This window comes from Larimichthys crocea, chromosome VII, assembly GCF_000972845.2.
Source record: "Larimichthys crocea isolate SSNF chromosome VII, L_crocea_2.0, whole genome shotgun sequence".
In the NCBI taxonomy this organism is placed as follows: Eukaryota; Metazoa; Chordata; class Actinopteri; family Sciaenidae; genus Larimichthys; species Larimichthys crocea.
In genome coordinates this window covers 24,021,445-24,044,165 of record NC_040017.1, presented here as the reverse complement: position 1 = coordinate 24,044,165, position 22,721 = coordinate 24,021,445, and the positions used below count along the sequence as shown (strand labels likewise).

At 42.2% G+C, this 22,721-nt stretch overlaps 1 protein-coding gene across 4 annotated transcripts in view; it reads left to right on the top strand.

Annotated features, from left to right (window-relative positions):
* Positions 1–22,721, top strand: part of robo1 (roundabout, axon guidance receptor, homolog 1 (Drosophila)) — a 306,786-nt gene that overhangs the window by 110,781 nt on the left and 173,284 nt on the right. For all 4 annotated transcript variants that reach the window (XM_027280234.1, XM_027280235.1, XM_010731939.3 and 1 more), the window contains one exon: positions 2,416–2,540. In XM_027280234.1, coding sequence (XP_027136035.1) covers positions 2,453–2,540 — 88 coding nt within the window. In that variant the 5' untranslated portion in view covers positions 2,416–2,452. The remainder of the gene's footprint in view (positions 1–2,415; positions 2,541–22,721) is intronic.

Sequence of the window (22,721 nt, the reverse complement as noted above, 5' to 3'; positions counted from 1 at the left end):
CCAGTCAGAGGTAATAGGAAGTTCAGTGTTATTCTCAGTGGCCTCCAACTGGTTTATCCTTAAGTTACCTGCAGATTCTCCTTTTTAAACTTTAGAGACTGCACATGAGCTTTACATCTCATTAGTGCATCTGGAAACTCCTGGCATTTGCGAGATGAATGGGAAAAGTTACGTGTTCGTTCATCCATGATAACAATGATACGTTGTCCACGGTTGTCTTATCTCTGTTGAGTTTAACTGGTTGGGTCACGCAGAAGTGTCACAATGAGAAACCGCAGGTTTTGAATGACATCGCCTTGGTTTAGCAGGCATCCGAAAATCAATTTGTGGGCAGCGACTGTTCTGCTGATGGTTCCTGTCTTTTGTGGGAGTTGGTCACTGAGCCAGCAGCAATGCTTCTTGTCACTGCCAGATTAATTGGCTTCAATCCATTCAGCAGTCATTGAGTCAGATAAAGGGAGACAATAAGGTCCTTTCATTCCTCTCGGTGAACGCAGAGGAGGCCACTGAAACAAGTCTTGTAAAACATGCTCATTTCCTTTGATGGAAGCTGGCTTAATAATGAATACGGTGAAATAGGCATTGATTGCCCCGTGATGCATCTTCACATACGTGTTTGTGGTTTCTACGAGGGACGGCTCAAATAAATCTTCCTTTATCTCTAATCCATCCATTCATTAATCAAATGGAACAGGGTGATGAGTTGAATTACAAGTCCAGCTCCCCACCACTTGCTTCTGGGTTGAGGAGGCCATCTTATGTGTCCCACATTCCCAAACCGAAGACTCCTGGCGACCACTTGTCACAGCAATCTCCTGACTGGTAATTGGGTATTTATCAGATTGCCTGCGAGAAGACGATGCAGTGTTTATCTGACACAATTATCGAGAAAAATGGGGGAACCTAGTGCGCCGCTCCTCCAGGATACTGGCGTGTTACTGGTTTAGGTTGCCGGGCGGCGTGAAACGCTGAAATCTTTCAGACTAACCACAGGGACTTCTTTATCGGTCATTTAGCCGGGAATACGCTTGTCATCATCACATGCAAATGGAGCAATTGTGCAAATACAACTCATAATTCTTTGGCTCTGCTGTGACACTGGAGGAATGAGAGGTGATGATAACGCACCCTGCAACAATGAGCTCCCCATGGTTGAGATCTGACAGACAGTCTTTTGAAAGGCTCTTCTAATTCTGAGAACAAGAAGTGCATATAAAAGAGTGCAAGAGTGTCCACTGAGTACCCGGAGATAAGATTGGAAAAAGCTATAAGAGCAAATTGGTATGCTTGTGGCTTCTTCCTCCTGCAAACCTATTACAGAAAGGAGAGCCGGAGAGAGACAGGAAGAAAGGCATGGCATAAAAAGAAGGAGCTGCCAATAATAAGCAGCAAATAGTGAGTCCATTTGGTGTACATGAATTAAAGGACATGGAATTTTGGGAAGAATTAAAGGGACATTTAACATGATTGGAAGGAGAATGTAGTGAAGTAGAAGGAAAAATGTGGTGTGAGCATTTTCCCCCCCTTTCATTATCACATACATTCACCTTTTTCACTGTGGAGAGGCGACGTTAAATACCCTTCATCGTCTCAAAAGATGCAAGGCTCGACGAGACTCAGTCACCACCATAGTGCCTTGGAATTTCACGATAAAGCAAGTCCATCATATTTCAGCCGAAGCATATCCAATTCAAGGAGTATGCCATTCCCGGGGAAAAAAAGGGGCTGCGAAGAGAAAATCATAGTGCATAGCAGTGCAGAGGTGGAAGTGTGAAAGAGAGCGAGAGATACGGAGAAAGACCAGGAGGCTGCCTGGCCTGCTGGATGTAATCAAACAAGGGTGAACAGGTTGTTCCACAGATGGCTGATCCAGAGAATCCTCCGATTTATTTCCATGCTACAGACGGTCGCTGTCACTATTCGCAGGTGATGTCAGAGCGGCGGCGTTGTCTCGCACACACCGCTAAACTCTGACGCTTTTGTCTCACCTGTCTGAAATCAATTTGACACAGAGGGAGTTTGTTGTGTGTTTTGTGTGTGACAGTTTAGCAGTGGAGAAAGTCGATTTGCAATCTTCATGCACTCTGAGACTGAACTGATTTTGAATTATGATTCAGCTACCATACGATTACAACGTAAAGGGACCTGATAGAAAATTGTGAGTCATTTGTCATGAGAGCTGCTTTGTATTCACTAATGCTCTAAACGTGTCATTAAAAATGAGATGTTTTATGTATTGTGGTCCTGCTGCTGCGGTAATTGTTGTTTTCTTCTCCACTCTTGCATTTTATTGTAATTTGCACAATAAATTGAATATCCATTTTTCTCTGTTCTCTCTGCAGCTCTGTGAACAAAGGGATATCCCAGCAACACAACCGATCTGTAACCACTTTATTTCTCATCCCTTTCCCCCAGATTGACACCGAGTGATGCCAGGACAGTGAGCATCATAATGCGTGGCACATGGTCAGGGGCCACACCCCTCCTCATAATGGTTCTTCTCAGACTGGCCCGAGGCCAAGAGGTCCCTTTAGTCCCAGGTAAGACATATCGTATATCTCTCCGCCGGCATGTCTTCTCATCAGTGACAAAGACTTCATGGTGTGGCTCCATCATCATGGTTTGTGAGCGCGTGTCTGTCAGTCTGTGTGATTGTCTGACTATTATGTGCTTGACACCTTTGCCCCGGCTTTAATGAAACCTTATAGTTCGAGGAGTTACATCAGTCGTTTGGCACCAGAATAGCAACATTGCAATCATTCTCATATGTCATTTTGTCTTTAACTAAGGATTTTGTACTGTTACACAATACAATGAGTGAAACAGCTTGAAATGATGCAACTCACAAACTGAACAACAATTCTTGATTGGCTAGCAGATGCACCCTGTCTTCCTGAAAAATTGCATGCTACCTCGACAGGGACACAACAATTACAGTGAATGGACATTTCATGTCTAAAAATGAGAATGAGTAAGTGTTTCAGATCATTAAATCTACCTGAAGGTCTGAATGGACAGAAATTATGTTTTCAATCTCAGTCGTCTTTGTTTTTTTGTTTGAGCTTTTCCCGGCTTGGGTTGAAGCTGCACGAGTAACATCATATACATCAAACTTATTTAAGGTGCTGCCTACCCAACCCCACAACCATGTCTGTCCTAGTCTCCCAGAATCCTACAAATTATCCTAAAATGATGTCTTTATTCCTTTTCTAAGCACTTGTCATTGATGTTCTGAATGAGTAAGAGAGAATCACATCCTCTCTACCACTTGATGATGTACTCTTAATCAGAAATAGAACAAAATATTCTTCATGTTGGTTACCTTTATCTGCTATTTTGGGTGTTTTTATTTCTGCAGATGATGGACTGAACTCTTGATCTGAAGAAAGTTTTGATAAAAGTGGTACCTAGTGTTAAAGTGTTTTGGACCTGCTTTGACTGAGGAATAGAGTAATGGAGAAATGTTTTATTAAAGTTCTGTCAAAAAAAAAAAAAGATACATATTCACGAGGTGGGCACTGAATTTCAGATCAAGTTGAAAAATAGGAAACCTTGTTTGGGAGATATAGTGGTAAAATGGAGAAAAGACTCTTTGACTTTTGCAGACTAATGTTTCACTGTGTTCTGCCATCAAGGTGGAAATCTGTGGCAAGAAGACTTACCTCTCACCTCTTTATTAACTTACACAGCTCCATGTCTTTTTGAAGATGTAGATATTCTTGTTTTGCTCATTTAGACCTCTGAAGAAATGTGTTTCAAGAAGTTTTGTTTTGTTTCATTCAAGGCCTGAGTCATGCTGATGAAACGTCTCCCTGTTGGAGATAAGATAATCACCTATAGGCTTTTATCGTCACCGCAATTGACAGTCATCTCAGTCACACTGTTGATTTGTCTTTTTCCACACAACAGGTCCATGCAGCCCTGCTTAACAGAGCATTTCACACTTGCTGCTTTCTATTATCTACTTATTTTGGCTTCTTCGCTTCTTTCTCCTGCCGTTCATTTTCTGTAACCATGTTCATGCCACCATGTTCTTTCTGTCTGTATTTTCTCTTTTGCCAACCCGATATGGGAAGCAATTTACTTGTCAAGCAGAGGGCAATGTGTGGCTCCATGTACTCTGATTTAATGGTGTATGTGTGTGCACGGATGAGGGATCACTACCTTGGCAAAAATGCTTTCAATCACACCCTTGGAGCAGGATCTCTTGACTGGCAGCAGTTAGAGCTATATTAGGATTGAATTCAGCTCGTGGTGAATTGACACTTTTGCTTAACACTCCAATGGCATCAGATTGTAATAACCAGGGGGCTTTTTTATCTCTGTCGCTTGCTATACTCATATTCTGCTCTACTTATAGCTGAAAAGATACAAGGTGATACCCACAAGAATTGTAAGTACAGAAGGACGTGTGTTGGAGTTTGGAAGAAAGATTTGAAAACAGATATTCTTTTGTATGTAAGGCACTTCATGCCTCAAGCAAGGTGTTCAGCTTCAGTGACAATTCACCCAAACCAGAGAGGGATGTCAGATCTAAGCCATGAACTGTTCTCTCTGCAAATGTGGCGGCATACCAAAGAAACCCACAAATATCTAGATGCGGGAAAGTCGAATTCCACCTGGACTAGGTGCCTTACTTCAATTGTCTTACAATGAAAGAGAAATGTCAAGGCATCAGACTGACAGCTCTTGTAATGTCTTTGCCTTAAATACCAGTAATTCCCCAAAGAAATGACTCCCTGTTCACTTTTTAGGTATGTTCATCCTCTGGGATTTCTGAATAATGAGCAGGCATCCTGTGCACACTGGATTTGGTAAAAAAAAAATGTAGATAATGGGGGGATAACAGCTCTGTATGGCAGGAATTACATTTCTCTGATAGACTTTATAATTTACATCCAGTGCCAACATTCCCTGCCAATGCAGGAGGTGGTTTGCCCCATTTGTAACTATGTAAGGAGGTCGTGGGGGTAGATGGGTGTGTAGTATGTCTGACTGGTAAACAAAGAAACCAACCGACCTTTCTCCAACATTAACCCAGTGTGGACAATGTGAAGAATTGTCACTGAACGTCATCGCAGGTTTTGCAGAATCGTACAGACGTTGCGACCAATCGCGCCAAGCAGCACAGAGCAGATCGAAGTGGCTGGAAGTCAGACACACAAACAGCTTAGAGAAACCAGCCGATTTTCAAAATAAAACTCCCTGTGCAAACTTCCAATCATAAAAACAGCCAAAAGGGAAAGTATTTAACTACGTACCCTAACCTACTTAAGGTAGAAACACTAAAACCAGGGAAAAATTACCAAGTCTGAGTTAACAAAGTGCACAGCTCAGCTTCTGAAAAGCTCCTGGTGGGATATGAAGCCATGTGGTCCAGGTTTGAGCTTGAATGCATGTTGGCATATGAGATCGTAACTCTGTATAGTTGCACACGTTATAATGAGAAATATGAGTTACGAGGCTGCTGTTCTAATGTTCATTCATCTCTCTGGCTCCACTTTATGCTGCATTCTCGACTCGTGTCGTCTGCTCAGCTAAGCATACCATATGTGCAGTATATTGAACCACATGCACGGGTCTTCTATTTAAAGATAATAAAGTGGCTCTCTGCTCACAGTAATTTGCCCGGTGATTGGTTTTTCTCGGATGAAGTACCATTCATTTCCCATAATGCTATGCCGGCCTCAGTGCAACAGGTGCCTCATATTTTTCAAGTTGGGGTGAGAAGATACTTGCCATGTTAAATGCATTTTATATTCATTATAATGCAAAATTTCAGCTTTGCATGAAGGAATTTGTGTTGCTATTTTTCCTAAATTGTGGGATTAATGCTGTTATTTATCTCAACCGTGTAGACTTTTGTCATTTATGGTGTAATTATACGGCAGGAAACGTTCAATGTTTATGGCTCTGTATGTCTCATGATAGAGAATTTTGTTTACTTCATACTACTGACGTTTTTTCATTGGTGAACCTGCCCTTTAATGTGATTTTCTAGACCACCAAACTCTATAATACAAGATATTGCATCTGTCATAGCAACACTGCAACTCAGACAAATTGAATTTACTCGTCTTTCCTCCATTGTGGAAACAACTTTAATCAAACTCCCTACCACCCCCCCCGACCATTCAGTTTTGTATTACGCCACGCTCACACATGAATTCTTTATTTAAAACATTCAGTTTTCCAGATGTTTTTTTCAACTTGAGTGGAAACACAGAGGCACGTTTGTGGATTAACTGTTCCTCCTCCTACAGAGAGCGAGTCATATATATCAGGCGGGAGAGCTGGGCCCTGTGTTGTACTCTGGCTTCTAGCTCTTCCCTTTACATTTAGTATTCAGCTTGCACACCACCCCGAGGGTGATTAAATATGTGGTTAATACAGCACCATGAGAGTATTGAATTACACAAGAGCCATGCTGACCTTTTTAAATTACAGAACCAATTGTGCAAGACGGCAGAGAAAGTTTATAACAGGTACTGCCAAGATGGAGCCCGGAGGAGAATGGATCTGCTGCAGCTGTCCTGCTGACGCTCTCCTTATTAGTGTTCTGCACTATAAGCACCCTATTTGACACTCACACTTTACTTCCATTCTCTCACTTTGGGTCTCATTTGACGCCGAGCGCTTTGTCTCTTTGTGTGTCGGTCCTGTGTACAAGCAGACATTAGAGCAATCTTGCAGACGAGCCGAAACACACGCACGCCCTCACACAAACTAATTTGACATTTCATTTCACCGTTGATGAGACACGTATCACTCTTGACACACAGCGTAGCCTCACTCCATAAATCTTGATCAATGGCCTTTTTTTTCTCGGATGCATCCTAGTCAGCATATTGGCTTTGCTGATATCTGAAGGTCGTTTCTGATGTCTGATCTAATTTGAAGCTAAAGCCAGAAAAATGAAGCAGTCTACTCTGGCATCAGGCGCATGACTCCATTGGAGTCACAGCCATTTTTCAGGGATGACTGTACTCATCTTCAGTCCCTTTCGAGAGAATTCGAAACCTGACTGGCGGCGATACAGCAGTCTCTGCTTGGCAAAGGGCAGACAAAAGCTTTTTACCAATGAAAAAGTCAAAATAAAATATACAGACATTAAAAACAAAGTATTTTTCTCTCCTTGCCAACTTTCAAGAGTAATTCCTGATTGCTTTATATAGCACTTTGCAAAATGCTCCGTAATTGTATTTAGGTGAAAAATCCTCATTTCACCACCGTGTTTTATTCTTCTTTCTCAAGGGAGAATGTGCCATTACTGAAGAAGGGAAAGGATTGAAAGCTTGGCATTTCATATAATGAAATTCTTGTGACAGACAGTTTTTTTCTTTTTTTGGAGAATGATACAATTTAGCGACACCATTCATTCCATTAAGACATATTAAAAAGCTTTGTCAAAAAAAAAAAGAAAGAGACTAAGCCTCTTTCTCTGAACAGTCTGGACTGATTTCTCAAAACAAACCAATCTCAGTCTTGTCAGTTAAAAGTGCACATGTGTAGCCACTCCATGCATTATTTTCTTTTCCACTTTCTATAACTGTTTGTGCATTCGAGTCCGTGTTGTTTGTTGTGTGTGTGGTTTAATCTGCTTCAACACCACTAAGTATGATATATGGTAGTATTTGTGCTCGGGGACAGAAATGTTTGCGCTGTGTGTTTAATGGAATCAAAACAAGGCGTGTGGATGCAACTGTTTGCACTGGAACTAAACTCATTATTGGAGAGGAGTGCGGACAAGGCTTGAATCAAATGTCAGGAAATCTCTTGTGCTTCTTGGTGACTGAATGTGGACTATGTCTGCACACTCAAAAATTTAATGCAGGGCCCTGATCTGAAGGCCGTCCCATTCTGCTCCCACTGAATTTGTTTTCCATTTTCTCTCGCTAACATAGAAGTGATTTTCCTTTGGGATAGTCTGTTGGAGGAATATTTATGATTTTTTTTAGCCTTGCTTACAGCGTGGCTCTAGGGCTGTGAGACATTTGTAGTTTTTCGTCAAATATCTTCACAATTTGGATGGATTGGCATTCATGTTCACCTCAGGATGAATTGTAATAACTTTAGTGATCCTGTAACTTCTCATCTAGAGACATCATCTGGTTAAATGTTCAAGTTTATGACCAAATACCTGCAAAACTAATAACACCCTATCAGCTTCGGCTTGCTAGCGTGGCTGTAGCTTTTTAACTATTAAATGAAATTTTTTAAATGCTGTTTACCTGCATTCCTATCTTGTACTGTGGCTGTGAACACATTCAGTGTCACATAATTATGTGATCATATTTATTTAACAGCAAACCGGTCCTGAGAAATACTTGAACCATTATAATGTAGGTCTCGGTTTTAGACTGAGCTACGTTACGCTAACCTCACAGTTTTCTATACTTTAATGCTGCACACACAGATATAATGATGGTATATCCGTGTGTTTTCTGTTTCGAATGTCAGAAATAAGGAACATATCCCTGATCTTTTAAAGCCGTTCTGACCATGCACTTTTGCAGGCATCCTTATAGATTTTTATTAAGTTACCCTCTTTAAATCTGCTTATCTTGTGTGCCAGTTTGCTCTGCATTATTATATTTATATGTATTATGCCTTATTGTTTTATTGAGTGTATTTCAAATCATATATTATCAACATTATTTATTTATTTTGTTGTTATAAACATGCCTTTGCGTTCTGTTTCAGAGAGGTTCCATGAGGGAAATACCAGCAGAACGTTTGTTTTTACAAAAAGCGACTTTTCTCACAGATAAGACAATCATATTGTTTAAAGCATCTGACAATATTTCTCTGTCCTGAGGCGAAGAGCCCACTGCTTATCATCTCCACGCCTCTCACTCTATCCGGCCACCATTTAATTACAAAGCAGGGCACAAGTCAGTGTTTCCTCATCATACTCCCTCCACCCTCAGGCCATCTTTTAATGATGAAAAATCTGCTCCAGGAGGTTTGGACATTTGTTTTTATTATTATTCTCCTTCTTTTTATTTTCTCTGGGTTTTTTTTCTTTTTGTCATGGGGGTTTGTGTTTGTGTGTTTTTTTTCCATGTTTTTGCTCTCAGGCTTGAAATCTGATGTCCCGAGCTTGAGTGTGCTACTTCTTTATTCCACACTTTCAGCTACGGCATCACATGTATCCACTGTGGCTTCACCTTGAACCTCAGCTCACTCCCTTCTAAGGCTGGAGCTCTGACAAAGTTAGTCCAACGGGAAGGTGAGATTTAGGACTTCCTGTAAGAGACCAAAAGACAAAACGGCACTCTAAAAAAAAAAAAAGAAAAGAAAAACGAGACCAAGGTGAACGCTAATTAGACTGGGAAAAGAAAACTTTAAGACTAGCAGATGCTTTCAGCTCACAAGTGTGTGCAAGTCATTTCCAGCAGTTTAAGCAGAAATGGCTGAAGCTGTAATGTCATCATAAAAAATGCTGACTAATTTCTAAGACATTACCAGCTGCACGTGTATCAACCACCTCTTAGACACGACACATTAGGAAACCTTGTTTGAGGCTTTTCTTAATCTAATTCAGAAAATTCTCCAAGAAGCAATAAAGTTTTTCTATTGAATATTCATACAATATAACAGAGTGGGGGTTTTAATAAGGATTTATTGATAAAAATATGTTTGGACGCATTTGAATGATCATTGCTTTGAAATCAAATACAAAGCAATATGGAAACAAATAATACAATAACACAACGGCTGCCCATTTTTCCGCATGCAGCTCCTTTGTACCTCCTCCTCTCTCTCTCTCTCTCTCCCTGTGTGCTTTGTGTGTACACCTGCATGCATGTGTGATACGGTGTGTTGTGCATGCAGCAGAGTTTATTGATTTCCATAGAGACATGACACAGGCACTTCTGCATCTTTTCACCCCGTTCCCCAATCTGCCCCACACCCACCTCCCTCAAACAAACACACACATACACATCCAGCCCCCCACCCTCTCTCTGCCCGCTACTACTCCCCATCCTCCGAGCCACAACATCCCTCTCACGGGGGTTTGTGCTGTGGGCCTGCAGGAGAGTGTCATCTCACAAATGAATTTCTCCTCACATCCCTCTCTCCATTAAAGAACCTGTTTGTGCTCCTACAGCAGCACGCAGTACTCCCCTCCAGCTGTTTGTGCCCTCAGATACAAGTACTTGTTATTTATACCTGTGTTGTGACTCTGGCTTTCCTGCATCTCATGCACACAAAAGTAAGACCGATCATTTCTTTTTTTTGGTCTTTTGTTTATACATGTTGATGCCTTGAAGACTTTAAGATTTTGCGGAATCATCTGTGGCTCCTCAGGCTGGACAACAAACAAATAACGTACCCTTTAAACACAATAAAATCATAGTCATTGTCATTTCTGTGATTCATATTTTCGGCTCTTTAGCTCCTCTAATTGAGGTTTAAATCTAAAAGTAATATTGCCACTTCACTCCATCTTTGCCTTTGAGAAACGTTCATGCGACTCCAACACCTCTCTGCATGTCTTTGTTGTTTATTCCTGTGGCTCCAGAGTAATTTTGTTGAGTCATATCTGAGCTGAAAATTGTAGTTTGATAGGAAAGTGTGACACAGTCTCCATCTCAGCAAGAAAACACGGTCAATTCTCACACTCACACGGCAGCCATGTCATTCTGGTTTCACATGTGATGAGGCGCTCGACGGGCACCCACAAACTGTTGATTTGGATTCTGTGCTCTGCTGTGTAGATTGGGTGTACTGAGGGACTAGCAGACAAATTGAGCAACATCCATGATTGGAAATCTATCTGTCTACGTGCTTGGCAGGACAATGAACATCTCCGTTTGCCTCCCACAGAAATCACATGCAGAGTTTTCCAGACAGATTTGTTGATTTTCGCTTTATGAACAAGGCAATTTTGGCTAATCAGTGTATGTTTGTGTGCAGCCCCAATTTATGTCCATCTGTGTCTGTACAGGGGAGTGGATTAGTTAGCACAGTGTGAAAAGTTTTTAGATTGAGGGGAAAGAACAGTCGGATGCAAATCCTCCTAGAGAGCCGCTGCTTTATCTTGATGTTCCATTGAATTTGAGCTTTAAAGCCTCTTCAATGCCACTGGGTATTCTGTGCATGTACTCTAAATGGCCTTTGTAAAGTCCTGAATTGTGAGCTCAATTTACCATGCGCGCTCATCTTTTTCCGTTTCCCATTTGAGACAAGATATTGGAGATGATCCCCCCCCTGTTCTGGCAAGTGGCTGTTTTTAATGGAAGCTATTTCAGCCCTTTTCATTTGTCAATCAGTCTGAAGAGTGAGTCTCCAATGGTGGCTCAATGTGAGGCTGTAATTGTCAGCGTCCCCTTCTGCCCAACGCGCCGCCCGGCGTTTTGCATGTGAAAGGATCCTGAAAGAAGACGTGAGCGCTGAATTAATACCCAAACCGTCTTTTGTCTCCGTCACTTTGGCTTCTGCTGCCACGAGACGCAGAGGCACAGACATGCGGACAATCGATGAGGAAGAGGAAGACGAGGAAGGAGGGGTCTGCTAAATTATTTTTGCCTCTGTCTAAGTGAAAACTGCGACATCCAGCTCAGGCGTTTGGATCCACCTGTAGGTGCCTCCCTCACTGTCCATCTGTGATGAAGGCTACTGAAAAGATTGGGCAGATTTTTTATCAGTTAGTAGTCGAAGATGTAAAGGCCGTTGATTACCAAAGAAGCTTTTTGGAGGTTTCAGATGTATAAAAACAGGACAGGCATGCACAAACAGATTTATATGAATGAGCATTCTTTTGTTGGAGAAACATTTCCATCTGAATAAAGTGGCTGCCCTTGAAAAATAAATACATGTGATTCCTTCAGTATATTCAGAGTGATGCGTCCCTATTTCACCCAACCAACAAACACTGGAGATGTAACTGGAGGACATTCATTTTAAATTTAACCATAAAACAAAGACGCTGCCCACTGCTACTATTTATTGAAGACACAAAAGATGAAAAAGGATTAAGCTTCGTGTCCACATATAGAAGCGACCAATAGAGTTTGGTTTCTCATCCCTCATGAACATGAAGTACAGAGTTGTCTTCTGCTCTAATCTATGTAAAAGTACTTCAAACTAAACTGAAGGAAAGCTGACTGTTGCCGCTGAATACAACATAACCTTAAAGGACCAGTGTGTCTGATTTAGTGACAACTTGTCGCTAGGTTGCAACCAACTGAAAACTTAATACTTAATGCTTTAAACTACCAGAACACATCGTTTGGCAAATGAACTACTTCCTAATTAGTTGTACATTAACATTGTGAGAAAACGAGGGAGCTAAATAACCTGCTCATGGAGTGTGAGAGACAACAAACTGTCTGCTTCCTTGTATATAAAACTAGTGGAAGTTTTCATGCTTCATTGCCCGTGCAGCCAATTATGTGACTTCTAAAAAGCAAGTGGCTGCACCAGTGATGATTTAGGCATGTCCTATCAAAGGGAATGAACACAATTATAACTAGTATATTATAATTGTATATGTACGTATTTAATTCAGATCATTTTGTAGAGATATGTCTTTACTATGCTGCATCATTAAAGACAGGATAAATACTTTTTATGGGCACTGTGTCTGTGTCTGTTTGTGTGAATGCACTGTGAAACAGTTTGGAGATAGCCAGACTGTATGTTGTGCTGTAGAGACTCTCCCCAACACTGAGGTGTGTATATGTATCCGTGTTTGTGACATGAAATATTAATGTGCGTTGTGCTTCTAAAGCAGAAGGTCAGGTGCATGGAGAGAATGTGGATGCAGTCTAAAACAGGATAGTACCAGGTAGTAACTCCACTTTTCTAAACATCTCCTGCATGTTGAGCTTGGATGAATTATTCGCTAATTAGGTGCCGTTTAAGTTCATGCGTAAGAAGTTCGCCTGCATGTCGGCATCAACATTCCAGCCACAGCTGCCTATTTGATGCCGGTCTACCTTTCCATTTACAGAAACGATAACCAGGCTATGATTCTACAGACCCGCTGATAGTAGTCTGTCAAGCAGCCCTGGCATCTATTGTGTTTTTAGGAAATGAAACGTTGCTTTTTTATGAGTTTCCCTTATCTCCTATTAATGTTGTTGTCCCACCTGCGCCTTCGTAATCTCCGCAGACTCTCTTAGCCCAGTTCCAACATACCGCCGTCTGCTGCAAACGTAATGATTTGGATAAGAATTGTTGGGAGATAGGAGTACTGTCTAGACTTAAAGAATTTTTTCCTGTTTTGATATAATGGTAAACGGAAAGATTAAAAACAAACAAAATAGGCCTGTCTCAGCTCCAACGTGAGTTATGGCCGTACACTACCAAAACTTCTCGCTCAGTCTTTGCCCTTCCGCAGCATCATACCGTCCTAATCTGGATGACGGTAGTCAGATAGAACAGGTGCTCTTTGCAGCAGCAAAGCCTCTGTTTGATGGGCAATAAGAGCTTTTCCTAGGCAAAGTCCCTACACTGATGATCATGTCCGTGTAATAAGCCTGATCTACAGCCCCATTTCCCTAATGTTTACAGCAGCCGCATGCAGCTTTAATTAATGAAAGAGGTGCTCCTGTTGTTCCAGAACAACCTCACCTGATCAATTATTTCCATTTAGGAACACACATATAAAAGTCAAATGGAAAATGACTTTAATGCAGCAAAATTTCCCTAATGAAGGCTGAAATCAGGCAAGGGCGACATGAGATTAGCTCGCCGTCAGCACTAAATGCCACCCAGGAAATGGTGTACACAAAGACAGTGGGAAAATTAATTTGGAACAAAAAGCCAGTGGCAGATTTTCTACCTTTATCTCTCCACGTGAACTTCACAAGGAGCAGGATGACATTGGTTTTATTACCATGGAGCACTGATGACGAGCTGGATGAGCGAAAGTGCTGACGAGAGGGAAGGAGCGAGCGATCAGTCACTGGCTGGGTGCCCATCACAGGCTCTCAAGGATGCTGAGAGGACGTTGGCCTCTGTCATGTGATTGCCTGGATGAGGAGACCTATGACAGGGCCAAGTACGGAGGGTTAAACACATACACACAGCTGGGCCACAACATCCAAGAAAAGGGAAAAAGCAAAACACACAACGGCAACACGTACACGTACACCGTGCATTCAGCGCGCATTTGTTTGTATAGACAGCTTGATGGTGATGGTGATGATGATGACGCTGTTGCTGGTGCAGCCCGGACTGCATTCAGGTGACTTATGTCGAGTGTCAGCTTTTCTGCTCTTGAATCCATATGGTGCAACCCCCCACCCCACTGCTCTCTCCGCCCCATATTAATGTCATGTCTCCGACAGTAAGGGCGAGAGAGAACAGAGCTGCCTCTACCATCTTGCCATTCTTTGCTGAGTTTTATTGCCTGTGTCTGTCACACCTTCAGGCTTTGGTGCAGCTGTGTACTCAGCATTGGCTTTTATCAGCTCTGTGGAGTTGACTGCACGAGGCGTAGCTTGAAGGTTACAGTGCCCCCGTGAGCAGCAGCTACTGAAAATGATATACTGATATCTCCTTCACGCCCATTTTATTGGTATAACATTAGTATTAGTCACAGTTTGGTATGCCTGGATAGATTTGATGGTGAGTTAATTGGCACTGTTTGAGAATTTCTGACCAGTTTATTAAGTCTAACAGATACAGTTGATGGTTGTTAAAAAGTCAGCATGTAGGCTATTAAAGGTCCTGTAGAGACACAGGTACAAGTTTCATTACCCTCATGTGGATAAAGGACCAGTGTGTGGGAGTTGGAGACATCGAGTAGGTGACCACACAATGCACAGAAAACACGAAACATCGTATCTAGAGCCAGTGTTTACTTTCTTTGTTCTGGTCTACTATGGAAACACAGCGTTTGTAGATATAAAAGGTTCCCTCTAAGAAACCACAACACTGTCGCCTCGCAGCAAGAAGATTCCTGGTTCAAACCCCACTGGGGGCTTTCTGTGTGGAGTTGTATGTTCTTAGATGTAAATGTGAACAAGAATAGTTGTTTGTCTCTGTTTCAACACTGTGATGAACTAGTTGACTTGTTCAGGGTGTACCCCACATCTCGCCCAATGCCAGCTGGGATAGGCTACTGATAGCCTCTCTGCAATCCTAATAAAGACAAGCAGTTATAGGAGATATTCTGTAAACAGAGGCCCTGAATCTTTAAAAACCTCCTGCAGGTTCTGAGATCTGTCCTTATCAAGAGTCCCTTTATATCCAGATCTTAATTCAATATCTGTACCATCTATAGGAACCAAAGTTGTAATCATGTACTCATGTAATCATGCTACGGAGGAAAAATAATAACACAAAGAGAGAATTTTTTCACTTAACAAGACCCTAGCTTTCCGAGATCTGCCCTTGTTTTGAGTAATCCAGATTGCTGAAGCTTCATATCATACCTCATGAGGTAGCTTTTCCTTGCCGCTGTCATCAGGTCATCGCTTGTGGTGGGGATTGTTGGGTCTGGCATGGTCTAGACTCGCTCTATATTGAAAGTGTCATGAGATAACACCTGTTATGAATTGGCAATTTACAAGTAAAATAGAATATCAGCTATTTCTGCTATGGCAGTACAAGAGAGCAACGAATAAGCAGTGTGTTCATCTACACAGGCTTTACAACCTGCATGCATGCACCAAATATAATATACGAGTGAGGCAAAGATTAGAGGATTATATGAAAAGGATTAACAGTGTCTTGTGGCTTCTATATAATAACATCCCTTTCACTTTGCTTTATTTCACTCAACATGAAGTGGAACGGTTTCAATGTTGTCGGTGCAATCACAGTCATTCATATGATAACACACATCAGATGATACGTTTGACCTACTCGTGTGTCACCAGTCGATACACTGTTGTGTGTCACGGCGTGCTGCTGCATAATAGCTGTGTGTAAACGACACAAAGGATGCTTTGGCGGCGTTAAAGGACGTTTCCGTGCCTGATGAAGGACAGGACGAGTCTGCTTAGTTTCCAAACATGGCTAAATGTGGGTGTGTCAACATCCATCTGTGGCTCCTGCACGTGTGCATAATTTCACAATGACTGAGAGACATATAATGATAATGAGATGTATAACAATATGTATGCAAAGCATGATTCGTTTGGTGCAAACCCTGCCCGTGCATATGTTGCCTTTGTGCATAGACAGACTTTTCCTCGCTTTTTGCCACACTTTTCTATTTCATTTGCATAAAATCATGTGAAAAGGGACAGTATGGGCAGTTATTAATGGTTAAAGACTTTGGTTGTGAAATCCCGTGAGCACTCTGAGAGATTTGTGAGGATATAAAACTTGACAACAGCACAATACAGCCTCTTCAGCGTCTGTGGCATCATTTCCATGCCATTCTGTATTCAGTATTTTGACCGAAATTAATTACCTCTAGTGCCCTTTATCACTATGACAGTGCAGAGAGATGTGAAGTTGACAGTGTTGACTTCATTACCTCTCATTTCCATATGAACAACAGCGCTGAAGAGGCCTTCAACCTGCCCACTTACCTCTGCTCTGCTCATAAATTGCCGACGCCGACGAACGCTCACACGCGACGAGTTACTCACAAATTCCACTCCACTCGCCCATCCTAAAACCAGAGCATTACCATAGATAACTGCCCCTTCGCAATCTCTGACAGGTCTTTTTTCTTCTTTCTGTCTGTGATACAGTATCAGATTATCTAGATGAGCTGCCGGCAGGGACGTGAGAGGGATGCGAGGGACAGTGTCGTTTGCCTGAGCCGCTCATTAATTGGCCACTTGAATCTACAGAACTTCGATTTATATGGATTGCAGCCAGGTGGCGGAGGGGGTCCAGGGTGTCTTATCAAAAGGCCACGGCGCTCCAGGCCTTTGTGTGTTGGGTCATTAATCTTGCTGTCAGTGAACTGTCATTCGAAGTATCTTTTGCCTTGTCCTCACTCTCCTCTCTCTTCATCCTGACCGCCCGGGGTTGCATGCACAGAGGAAAGGGTGGCCGGGCTCTCTGAGGCTTCCACCCATACACCTCTCATCTAATCACTTGATCAGGGCTGTGTTTGATGATGAGCGCACTGAGTGGAGGTAGACCCGAGAGACACGTGGGGTGGCTCATCTTTACCTGATGTAGAAGCATGAGAGAACCAGACTACATGTTGCACGGTGGACTCGCCTTTCTAAAGCCTCTTTGTGCATCACGTAGTATACTGTGAAATGATGTTCAGTTTCAGTGCAGCCTTAAGGAAAAGTGGTAAACGTTTTTAGCATGCTGAACAAGTGGACCGTGGTAGAAACTGTCCTCGGAGTGTGCTGACATGGCCATTCTGTGCATGTCTGGGGGAGAGGCCAAGGTGCTGAGCTCATGTTTCCTGACCCAGCAAGCCGCAACAGCAGTAAGCAAAGCATAGAGATGAGAGTAGGACCAGCACTCTCTCAGTCAACAGTCTAACTGTGAACCGCAGAAATTCCCATTTTTAGACAATGCCCTTTAATCTTTCACTTGTGTGCTTTTGCCAGCTCGGCTGCTCTTGTGTATATCATAGCAGAGAGATGAATTATAGAATTGAAAGAGAAAGTTATTCATGAGCCGCGATGAAGTGCGATTTACCTTCGCTGTGAAATTAATAACACAATTGAGGCGGTTTTCTTGCCCTGTATGCTCAAGCTGCTGAAATCTCCTTAAAGTGCATATTGCCACCCGTGGGATGCATAAATAAAAACGACATTTCGGTCTTTCATCCATCTTCTTTTGTCGCTTTCAGTTACATTTCTAAAGACACATGAAGGGATGCAGGTGAAGCACAAGCTCAGATTTTTGTCCCTCATCGTGCTCTCTCTCTCTCTCTGAGCTCATATGGGCTTTTGTTTAAAGATGTAGATGTCACCGTGCTGCTCTCAGATACTGTGTGACAGTAACAATAACGAATGGCAGGACGCTCTCTTTTTAACAGCACCAAATGTATCCAGCTTAGCAATTACAGACTTTAATGAGGCCTTTAATGACAGATTTAACACTTGTCTTATAATTTTATAGTAGCAATATAAATCGATGGAAAAATTTCCCTGCCGTTTTGAAAAAAGCCTCCAGTTGAACCCAGTGAAAGACACTGGCACTCTATCTATTTAAAAGCACATAGATAGTCATTAGGGATGTGAGTGTGTCAGTGTGTAAGGGCTTTACAGCACTGGTCAGCGCTGATTGCTCTGGGAGGGAGCTGCAGGGTTATGTCAAGGTGACTGTGTCACTGTGTCATTCCTGGGTGCTCTCATGCAGAACATTGCTTATTTATACATCTGATTTTTCTATTCAATTGGTTTTTTTTGCTGCTCTCGCGACAACGAATCAAGCCGAATTCCCAGAAGAAGCCTGACAATCAATAGTAAGGTAGCTGACGCAGCGCTCTGGGACGGGGTGTGAGCGTCGAGCTGACAGGAATCACATCACTCCTGCGTGACATGTCCTCAGTACATCTGACATGTGCCGCCAAACACCGGCCCCCTCACCGCTTTACATCAGCGCTACAGATGTCCGCGGTAAAGATTTACATTGGTTTCATTCCATTTCATTACTTTCTCTGTTGGGGGTTGCGACATATTAGCCAGGTCAGCTTTTTACAATCAACTAAACAGATTTCACGATACATTCTGTGTTGGTACCTGTCGATCGGCTGCTGTACGTGGTGCTGTTTGTCTTCCACTACCGAAGCTTTTAGAAATCTTGACATTTCCAGATGTTACTGCTCTCCTGCCATATGTTCAATAAGAACTGAGCCGCTTAGTATTGATTTACCATCAGTCATGTGATTATGCTCGGTCCAGCACTGAGGAATGCTCCCCATGTTTGCAGGCAGAATGGATAGATAATGGATAGATAATGAGGAAATGGAACTTGCCGTCCTAATGTGTGTCCAAATAGCATTGAAATAATGTTTCTCAGTGCAAATACACATTTCCCTAAGCTGCTCTGTATCTTTCCGAGTCTTTCTTTGCTTTATATATCTAAACTACTCTCCACCCTTTGGTTTGTTTTACCCATTCAAGCAGTGTGCAGCACTCAGAAGGGCAGTGTCGGCCTGTCCAGACTGAAATATCTCAACAACTACTGGACGGATTGCCTTGAAACTTTACACTGACACACGTCAATCTGAGGATGAACTGATTTCCCCTATAGTGCCATCATCATATACATTGTCCAATAAAGGTTTTTGTCCAAATACCTGAGAAACTGTTGACTAAAATGGTGAACAAAATACAAAAGAAGGTCATCTGTAAAATAGGACCCAATCAGATTAGATTACATTTACATTTTAGTTACATTACAATGTAAAAATTAGGGGTAATAGTGAAAGTGGGGATTATAATTCTAAAGTACATTATGAAACTAAGAATGATATATAACCATGCACATGTGCAGTGCACACACATTGCAACAGTTCAAGTCTCACAACAGCTGCCTAATTATTATAATGGCCTCTAGTGAAAAATAAATGCTTTTCCTGGGTGAAATTCAGCCATTATTTTTTTTTTCTTTAAAGCAGAACAACATCACAATAAAGTGCAAGCTATACCTTCCAGCTGTGAAAATGGTCTATAAGCTCCTGTTTGAATTAGTTTTGAAACACTGAATAGAGGACATGTTGTTGATGCTTGATCTTTCCTCTAAGCTTGTTCTTTTCTAACGTTACTCTGTTCTGTCGTCCTCTAAAATACGTAAAAGTCAGCTTATCATTTCTTTTCTCTTGTCTTTGTTTGCATATTTAGTGTTGAGTTGATTCAAAAATAACAGAAAGCAATCAAGTTACTTTACTTTAATACAGTACTTAGGTGAGGTTACTGACTGCCTTTTTAACCGGTAACTGTATCAGATTACTTTTTACTAATTTATTAATTTATACTTGTTCATGATTCTGTCAGTATCCACCTTTCTTCTGCAGCAGATTTATTTATTTTTTACATGTCACAGCGCGCCGTGTCTGGAATTTATTATTTAAATTTGTAATCAGTAGAATTTGTCTCTGGTGCAAAGGTGTCAAATGACACTTTACAGAAGTGCATTTCATAGCCTGGTGTGCCTCAATTTCTCAACCTCCAACCAGCCAACTCATTTTTATTTTAGGATGAACTACGTTTATTTATTTAATTTACAAATACATATACAGACGTTCCACCTCTTTAGCTAGTGAGCTGTAGTGGAAGTCAAGCAACAGTTCATTAATTCTCCACATTACTGCAGTCAAACTTTCACTTTTATTAAGATGAAGCATTTACTCATATGATACATCGTTGACACAGTAGAGTACGCCAGGTTACATACTCAGCTTCCTCAAAACGGAGATCAGGGTTCCTGGAATCAGGATAAGGTGTTTCAAGAACTGCTACTACTGATGACATGTAAAGGCACTCACTGTAATGCCTCACTCATCGTATGTTCTTGATTTATTTCCATGCATTGATGAATTTAGAGGCACTGTCTGTACGTCTGGTCCATCTTTTATACCTAAACTCAACTTTCATAAAGCCTTCTTCGTCTGCCATAGCTGACAGCTCTCCCTTGACCTACAGTGCAGCACTAGAGCTGTCACACACACTAATTTAGTGATGACAATCCATCACTGAGAAAAGGCCCCATGGCTTTTAGTGTATTAACACACATTAACACTTCCCTCTATGCTGAGCCAACCCCCACCACATCCCACCTGCCAGTCCTTCTCTGACCACTGATGAAGGAACAGTGAAAAAGACGTTTATTGTTCAATACTATTGACCTGCAGATTCAGAGTGATTTATCCACCTTTTTATTGGGATTGTTTTTTCCTGTGCGTGCGCAGGTTTTATGTTCAGTAGGACCCCTTGGAAATGCCCCAGTGCTGTTACACATCCGATGGCCTCTCACTTGATTTATCTGTTTAAAGAAGGATTTGAAGAAAGCGGGAGAGCTGTGACATTCCAGTCCATTCATCAATGTAAAGGCCAGTTTCCCCTTGAAACAGGGGTAATTCCAACAGACCCGTAAGTGCACCGCTGTGGTCATCAGGAAAAACTGAAAACGGTTCATCTGAGAGTAATGCCCTGCACACTACAAGAATACAAAGACTGGGCTGCTGCCCTTCCCTTGCACGCAACGCAAGTTTTAACCAGCACACCACGTCTAGAGCCTTTACTTAAACATATCATACAGTTTACCCTAAGGTGAAGGGCTCAGGGAGGGCTACATCTCTTTATACCCAATTAAGCTTGCCACGGGAGGTAGATAGTCCCGGCTGAAACCTCTTCTCCCTCTGTGCCCCATTACGGCAGTGAGAAGCCTGCAGAAGTCTGAGTCCCTGGCGGACAAAACCCCTGACCTAGAGCCAAGGAGAAACACTCGAGCTCCACTCACCTAAATATACAGTCGTGCCAACAGAATAAAAAGCTGTATATATATATGTGTGTGTGTGTGTGTGTGTGCCAAGAGAGGTGAAGGCCATTCTTTGTTTATTTTTAGAGAACACAGTATGTCTGAGATAGACCTGGAAAACAAGGAAAAGACTAAAGTGTAACAAGCACACCTGAAAATTGAAAAAAGCTTAAACACAATTTGAAAAGCCGTCTCAATAGACTTTCTTTGTCCTCTATCCGTGATGTGTGCATCAGCAGGAGCATGCAGGGAAATCAAGCTTGGAGTCACAGTAGATATGTATTTTACACATTTGTAAATCCGTTCCCGGAAGCCACACACCTCCCCAAATCATGACAAATGCTTCTGCGGGCATATGCAGTGGTTTTGCATCACTCATATTTTAATGTCCCCTGTCCTCCTACCCATCTGGGATCGGCTGGCCCCCCAAAGCAGAGGCAGGGTTGGTGTTGGTGTGCTCCAGCAGCACCGGCCCATCTGTCCCTGCCTGCAGGCTACTACTGTGTGCCGATCCTCAGCTGTCTTACAATCAATGACCACGTAGACGAAAAGGGGGGAGAAACACTCCTCCTCCTCCTCCAGCAGCGACTTCTATCTACCTCCAACTCTGACAGGTCTGCAGGTGTGTGCGGCTCTTTCTGTCTTTCTCTTTATATCCCGCTGTTTGTTGTCTGGTGCCCTAAAAGCCTCCTCCTCCTCCTCCCATCCCCCCATCGCACACACCTTGTGGTAGACAAAGCAGTGAGACTATCTGTGCTGCGTTTGCACTAGTGATCATTATCACCACGGCGAACGGTGAGTTCATCATGATCATGCTGCACCCTTCGCCCCAGCTTCAAACTTTCAGTTTCTCCAGTCAGCAATACCTCTCTATATAATTATTAATCACTGATTAAGATAATGTCTGTCTGTTTTTGGTCTCACCTGAGCAACCCTGTCCACAAAACAACTGTTTAAGTATCAACTTTACAGCAGAAGTGGGAGGATTTAGAAACTTTTAATTTCTTTGGATGACATTTTCAGGGAGAAAATGAAGTGCAAGGTGCTAAATGTCAACCCGAAAGGCATGTCACAAGTTACACTCTGCATTCTTAACTCAATTTATTTTGCTCCCTGGGTGAACTTAATTCATGCGATGTGAGTGATGGATGATAGGGGAAGGAGGCTTAGTTATCAAAACAGGTCTGTGATCTTTTTAATTTCATCATGGGCTGCTAATTTATTGGGACATATTTAAACGTGATAGCATCCACCGAAACGGTGGTTAGGGGACATTTATCTAATTATAGAGAATTGGAATCCATTAGGTGGGATGCCATTAAGATGTTAGACGTGCCCACCAATGGAGTTTT